General features: G+C 64.4%; 1 protein-coding gene across 1 annotated transcript; it reads right to left on the bottom strand.

Moving 5' to 3' along the window:
- Window positions 1-1,534: 1,534 nt before the first annotated feature.
- On the bottom strand, window positions 1,535-7,179 carry LOC123255062 (cadherin EGF LAG seven-pass G-type receptor 1-like; the record flags this gene model as incomplete). The annotated part of the gene is made up of 3 exons (XM_044683920.1): window positions 1,535-1,709; window positions 2,831-2,888; window positions 3,803-7,179. Coding segments are annotated over 3 exons (3,610 nt in total), but the record flags the coding sequence as incomplete, so codon positions are not given.
- Window positions 7,180-7,276: the final 97 nt, after the last annotated feature.

Below are 7,276 nucleotides of genomic sequence, written 5' to 3'. Positions count from 1 at the left end.
TCTCTCTCTCTGTCTCTCTATCTCTCTCTCTGTCTCTCTGTCTCTCTCTCTGTCTCTCTCTGTCTCTCTCTCTCTCTTTCTCTCTCTTTCTGTCTCTCTCTGTCTCTCTCTCTCTCTGTCTTTCTCTCTGTTTCTCTCTCTGTCTCTCTCTCTGTCTCTCTCTGTCTCTGTCTCTCTCTGTCTCTCTCTCTGTCTCTGTCTCTCTCTCTGTCTCTGTCTCTCTCCCCCCATTGTCTCTCCGTCCCCCCCCCCCACACACACTGTTAGCCTCACAACTTTTATACTCTTCACACACCTTGGCAAGCGAGTGCTCTGCTGAGGTGGAACAACCCATGTAGGCCCTGAGAGACATGAGGAAACGGCCCCCTCTCGCTGGGGGCGAGGCGGGGGCTGGAGACCAGTCAAATAGCCGCCATCCGGAGGCTTTGCTCGGCTGGTCCTCTTGGGCACGAGGGAGGGCTCAGAGGAGGATGGAGCTGCGAGGCTCTATCAGACTTTCAAAATGAAAACGAATAGCCGTGTCCAAGGGAGCGGGAGGTCAGGCTTGTCACCTCGGCTGGGTAGTACAGTGGGTAGAGAATGAGACCAGAAGATGGGAGGTCCTGGGTTCAAATCTGGCTTCAGACTCTTCCCAGCTCTGTGACCCTGGTTAGTTCCAGCTGCCTAGCCCTTATGGTTCTGCCTTGGGAGCCATGTTTAGTACCGATTCTAAAACGGAAGGTAAAAAAGGACCGCAGGGTCCCGAGGTGGTCTCTAGAGCCAAGAGCCCCTGCTAGGTTGCGCCTCTAGGACACGGAGGGCCTGCGGGAGGGCGAAGACCCTCAGCTTGGCGGCCCTGCCTTTTCCTAGCCGTGAGCGCCTCAGCACCTGCCTTCAGCTTCCTCATCACCGAGGACATTAAGGACGGGGCAGGATCTCAGAGGGCCGATGGAGCCCTGGGCCCGGTGTTAGGCCATCTGGGGTGGGATCCAGCCTTTCCTGTAGAAGGGGAGAAGAATCCTCCCACCCACTCCCTCCCTCCGTCCCTCGGGGCTGTCCGGAGAATGTGGAGGGAGTGGAGGGTGACCAACACCCAATACTTAGATGCTGTGATTACAGGTGCTGCGCTTCCCTGGAGGGGTCGGTCTTTATCTGAGGGCAGAGAGCCAGACCAGAGGCTTTGAGGGACTAATGAAAAGGGAGAGGAAGATCGCCTCAAGCTCAAGGTCCAGAGAGCAAAAGTCCTGCTTGGTCCAAGGCCAGGGCGCGCTCCTGGCCTTTCCCCTCCTCCTCCTGCCCATCCCACTCCTCTCCTTTTCATCTCAAAGGCCATAAAACCAAAGAAGCCGGAAGGAACCGTGGAGGCCGTCTAACCCGACCCCTTCATTTTACAGATTAGGAAACTGAGTCCCAGAGAGGAGAACTTGCCCAGGGTCGCACAGCTGGTACTGGCAGAAGCAGCGTTAGAACTCAGGTTCTTAGACTCCAGAATTCTAGTTCTGGGTCTTGTCTACCGTGACCCATCGCTGCCGTCGTCAACAGATGAAGATGCCCCTCAGACGGGCAGGTAAAGCACCTGTAATTGGCCCCGTCTATCCAGGATGAGAGCCCAAAGGTGCCCTCCTACACCGTAGAGGTCCACTGCATCCCAGAGCCTTATCCCGGCCCACGAGGGGGAGCCCACAGAGGAACTGGCTGCCATCCCTGCCTCCAAGGCCTCCCTCTTGGTCCTGGGGGGGTCCGAATAAGATGGTTATGAGGAGGCAAAGGAGAGCCCTAGATAAAAGGCTCCGGGAACACCCCCCAAATCTGAATGGGCGCGTCCACACCGTGGCCTAGAGAACAAGCAAAGCCTCTTAAAGGCATCATTCTGCATCTGTGGGCTGAGGAGTGCCGCCGTCCTCGCTGGACACAAGGGCGAACCCAGGGCCCGGGAGGGCCGGCGTTTCTCCAAGTCACGGTGGCGTACAAGGCAGAAGCAGGCTTTGAATCTGGGCCTCGACTCCAGGCACAGCATCTGAGAGAAGCTTTTGGGCAGAGGAGTGAGGATTTGGGGCTCCCTTCGGCTCCTTTGGGAGAGAATATCCCAGGCTTTAAATCCTCCCAGGCCCTGAGTGTGAGGCCCGAAAGAACTCAGAGCTTCAGGTGTGGAATGAAGGAGCAGAAAGGAGGGGGAGCCCCCGGCCCTGAAAGCAGAGCCCAGGCCCCAGGACCTCTCCCTGCGTCTGCGTTTCCTCATCTGTAAACGGGGAGCAGCGTCGAAGGCGAGGCTCGGGACCCCTTCAGAGGGGCCCCCGGGGCAAAACTATTTCCATCCTAATAATGCTGTTCTAATGTGTCGGCTGCTCTCATTTCTGGTAGGAAGCAACAGCCATAACCCACGTCCCCAAAAGCCCAGGAGCGAGTCCTCAAAAGCGCGTCGGGGTCCGAGGGCCATCGGACCGCCCAGCCTCTCGGCGCCTCCCACCGACCTTCGGCGTCCCTCCTCTCAGCGAGTCGCCAAGCTCGGGGCGAGCTCCCCGTTATATAGAGAAGGCCAGCCAGAGGGGTAAACAGGCCCTGCAGAGGAAGGAAGGAGCTCATTTTGCAGAAGGGAAAGCTGAGGCTTAAGGAAGGCCACAGACTAGAAAGCAGGGCGAGGTCTCCGAGGGCCACAACGGCGCCTCTTTTCTCTGCATCCTCCGCCTGACAAATGGCGGGTGACTAGCAAACGCTTGCCGGCAGATTGGCTGCCTGGGAGTCTCTTGTGTTGGGGAGCTGGGGTGCCCACTCTGCTCTGGGGACACGGGGGGGCAGGCACCCGAGGGAGCTCCCTTCCTGTTCACACCCCCACGCACTGCCCCGGCTGTACCTTGCAGGACCAGGCTGGGTCTGGCCCCTGAGCATCTCGCCCCGGACCTGGATGGCAGCTGGGAAGTGGCCCCCGAGAGGGAAGGCAGGAAGCCTGGGGTCCCAGGCCGGAGCATCTAAACGTGGGGAGGTGAGGGAGGAGCGCTGCCCCGTGCCGGCCCAAGGATGGCCTTGAAAGGCCTTTCAAGTCATCTTTAAAGACTAATAACGATGCCAGTAAAAGCCGCGCTGGAAGGATTTGCCGTTCTCCACTAGCTGCCTCACTGACTCAAGGATGCCTAGCTGGAAGGGCCACCCAGGGAGGGCAGCAAGAGCTCAGTGACCCTCCCGGCCCTGGGCCGTGAGTCACCCATTGTGCTGCCCCCGGGACGGGACCCCCAAACCCTCCCCCCAGGAATGTGCCCAGGAGAAGCCCAGCTCGCACTCAGACAGGCTTCTCTGAGGCGCCCCCAGCCAGAAGACTTGGCTTATTAAGCTCACTTACAGGGAGGACGGCTGGGCCCGCTGATGCCCACCCGCTGCCCCTGGCCCTCTCCTGGGACCCTCTAGCAAGGACTCTCAGGGGATCGGGTGACACAGCTAGTAAGAGTGGAAGCCTCGAGCCTCCAGAGGCAGAAGGGAGGCCAGCCAAGCCTCGAGCCTCCAGAGGCAGGAGGCCCTTTTTGCACCCTTTGGGTGGCCAGGCAGACAGGCCTCAGCCAGGCAGTCAGGCAGGCCTCAGCCAGGTGGGCCTCAGGTGGGCCTCAGCCAGGCAGACCTCAGCCAGGTGGGCCTCAGGTGGGCCTCAGCCAGGCAGACCTCAGCCAAGCAGGCAGGAGGGCCTCAGCCAGGCAGGCCTCAGCCAGGCAGGCAGGAGGGCCTCAGCCAGGCGGGCCTCAGCCAGGCGGGCCTCAGCCAGGCCTCAGCCAGGCCTCTGGGCAGCCCTCCCCATGCTGGTCGCCTCTTTCCCGGCCCGGTGGGGGCTGCTTCTTACCTGACACGGACACCTCCATGAGAGCCTCCAGGGGCCGGTTGTTGTCCAGATCTCGGCTGAGCTGCAGCTCCCCGGTGCGGGGGTTGAGCAGGAGGAGGCTCAGCTCGTTGCCCCGCAGGAAGGTGTAGTTGAGGCTGTCCGAGAGGTCGGGGTCGTGGGCCGGGATGCGGCCGATGACCCCGGAGGGGAAGCTGCTGGACTTGTTGCTCACGTAGTTGTTGAAGAGGACCTGGAAGTCGGGCAGCTCCGGAGGGTTGTCGTTCTGGTCCAGAAGGCGGACGTACACCGTGGCGCGGCTCACGAGGGGGGCCGACGTGGCCTGGACCACCAGCACGTATTCCCGCCGGCGCTCGAAGTCTAGCTCGACCAGGGCCCGCAGGTCGCCGCTGAGCAGGTCCAGCTGGAAGACCTCGGGCACGTTGCCCTCCACGATCTGGTACATGATCTGGGCGTTGGGGCCCTCGTCGGGGTCGGCGGCGCGGATCCTCGCCACCACCGAGCCCACCGGGCTGTTCTCCTCCACGAAGAGCTCCAGCTCGTCTTGCTCGAACACCGGCGGGTTGTCGTTGATGTCCAGCACGGTCACCTGGACCTCCACGGAGGCGCTGAGCGGCGCGGGGCTGCCTCTGTCCACGGCCAGGGCCCGCAGCGTGTACGCGGCCACGTTCTCCCGGTCGAGCCGGCGCTGGGTGCGGATCACGCCCGAGGTGGGCTCGATGTAGAAGTCCCCGTCGCCGTCCTCGCCCCCCTGGAAGGTGTAGAGGACGCGGCCGTTGGGGCCCGAGTCCCGGTCCGTGGCGGACACCTGCAGGACGCTGGTGGAGGGGGGGGCATCCTCGAACACGGAGCCCTGGTAGAGGTCCCGCAGGAAGCGCGGCGCGTTGTCGTTGGCGTCCAGGACGAGGATCTCCAGGGAGGTGGTGTCCGACTTCTGAGGGATGCCATTGTCCCTGGCCGTGACGGCCAGCGTGTAGGCCGCCTGCTCCTCGTAGTCCAGCTCCGTGAGCGTGACCAGCGTGCCCGTGTCCGGGTGGATGCGGAACTGGGGCACGGGGTCCTCGAGCACGTAGGTGATGCGGGCGTTCTCGCCCGTGTCCTCGTCCGTGGCGCTGATGGTGGCCACGGACGTGCCCACGGGCCGGTCCTCGCGCACGCTCACCGTGTAGTGGGAGCTCTGGAACACGGGCCGGTGGGTGTTGGCGTCCGTGACGTTGATGAAGACCTGGGCCGTGTGGGAGCGGGTGCCGTCCGAGGCGGTCACCCCCAGGACGTAGTGCCTCTCCTGCTTGTAGTCCAGCGGCAGGGCCAGCGTGATGAGGCCGCCGCCGCTCTGGCTGCTCAGCGCGAAGCGGTTGCGCGTGTTGCCGCCGGTCAGCTGGTAGGTGATGACGCTGTTGGCGTCGCGGTCCCGGGCCCGCAGGGTCAGCACGCTGCTGCCCACGGCGGCGTCCTCGTTGAGGCGCAGCTCGTACACGGGCTGGGTGAACACGGGGTCGTTGTCGTTCACGTCCAGCACCGTGATGGCCACGCTGGCCGACGAGCTCATGGCGGGGGAGCCGTGGTCCAGGGCCTCCACCCCGAAGCTGTAGCGCTCCACGTCCTCCCGGTCCAGCTCGGCGCACACCGTGATCCAGCCCGAGCTGTTGTGGATCTGGAAGGGGAAAGCGTCCCCGTCGTCCAGCAGGCGGTAGTGCAGCCGCGCGTTCTCGCCCGAGTCCGCGTCGATGGCCTGCACGTGCAGCACCGAGTGGCCGAGCGGCACGTTCTCCAGCACGGCCGCCTGGAAGGGGCTGCTCACGAAGAGCGGCGCGTTGTCGTTGACGTCCAGCACCTGGACGCTGACCAGGCCGGAGGAGTTGATGAGCGGCGGGCGGCCCCCGTCCTGGGCCTTGATGCGCAGCGTGTACTCCCGGATGGCCTCGTAGTCCAGGGGGTTGATGACGTCCAGGCCCCCGCTCAGGGCGTGCAGGTAAAACTGGCCCTTCAGGTTGCCGCTGACGATGCTGTAGTGCAGGGCCGCGTTCTGGCCCTGGTCGCGGTCGGTGGCCTGGACGCGAAGGACGGCCGTGTTGACGGCCACGTCTTCGGGCACCTGGACCACGTAGCGCTTCTCGCTGAACTGGGGGTAGTTGTCGTTCTCGTCCTCCACCAGGATCCGGACGGTGGCCGTGGCGCTGCGGGGCCCGGGGTTGACACCCTGGTCGTTGGCCTCCACCAAAAGCTGGTACTCGGCCACTTCTTCTCGGTCGACCACGGAGCGAATCCTGACCACCCCCGAGCGGGGATCGATCTTGAAGGCGCCGTCGGCACCCTCCAGGAGGCGGTAGCGCATGTTGGCGTTGGACGGGGCGTCCCCGTCGGTGGCCCTGATGGTCAGCACCTCGTAGCCCACCTCCAGGTTCTCCCGGATCGTCTCCCGGTACTCGACCTGCTCAAAGACGGGACTGTGGTCGTTGGTGTCGCTCACGGTCACCGTCAGGTAGGTGGCCCCCGAACGCTGGGGGAGGCCGTGGTCCACGGCCGTCACTTTCAAGACGTGGGTGTCTTTGGTCTCCCGGTCCAGGGGCCGGCTGTTGGTGATGGCTCCGGTGTCCGAATCGATGTGGAAGTAACCGATGGAGCGCTCGTCAAACAGTGCCTCCATCTGGTAGGTCAGACGGCCGGCCTCGCCCTCGTCCGGGTCCTGGGCACGGAGTTCGATCACGGGAGTGCCGGCGGGCTCGTTCTCGGGCACAGACACATGGTAGCTGGGAAGCTGGAACTGAGGGCTGGTGCCCCTGGAGGCTCCTCTCCTGGCCCTCCTGGCCCCCGAAGGGAGAGTCCCCGAGGTCTCCAGAGTCAGCTCCAGCAGGATCTCCCGGCCCCTTCGCAGGAGCGGCCTCCCTGGCTGCCAGGCTCCGGGGCCCAGGGCTGGCCTGGGAGCACACAGCAGGCGCAGGCGGGCTGTGGCCCCTGGCTCCAGGCAGATGGGCTGAAGGGGGAAGGCGGGCCGGCTGTGGCAGCCTCCACTGCTTCCATCCTCCCGGCCAGGGTGGAAGCTTTGGGCGCACCTGCAGTCTGGGAAACTGGTCAGGGCCTCCAGCGCTGCCTGTAGCTCAGCAGAGCCGCGCCCTCCTCCCCTGGGGTCCGGGAAGCACAGAGGGGAAGACGAGAAGGAGGAGGAGGCGGGGCCCGGGCTCGCTCCCAGGACGGTGCGGGCTGCCAGGTCTGGGATGCGCTCTGGTTCCCCGGAGGAGCCGCCTCTTCCCTGCCGGCCGGAGCAGCCCCAGCCCGGCGGCGCAGCCACAGCCAGAGCTACGGTCAGCACCGTCGGAGAGCGGCGGGAGAAGACGTCCACGTGCAGGGGCAGCTCACAGTCCCACAGCCTCGGTCCGCCCCTGCCCAGTCGCAGCCGCCCGTCGGGGCTCAGCTTCAGCAGCGGCCGCAGCGCGGGGGCCGAGCGCTCCCAGTTCAGCGCATATCTCCAGGCGGGCC

The sequence above is a fragment of the Gracilinanus agilis genome, unplaced genomic scaffold, assembly GCF_016433145.1.
Source record: "Gracilinanus agilis isolate LMUSP501 unplaced genomic scaffold, AgileGrace unplaced_scaffold38542, whole genome shotgun sequence".
In the NCBI taxonomy this organism is placed as follows: domain Eukaryota; kingdom Metazoa; phylum Chordata; class Mammalia; order Didelphimorphia; family Didelphidae; genus Gracilinanus; species Gracilinanus agilis.
The sequence above is the reverse complement of the archived record's forward strand: the minus strand, read 5'-3'. Positions and strand labels throughout refer to the sequence as shown.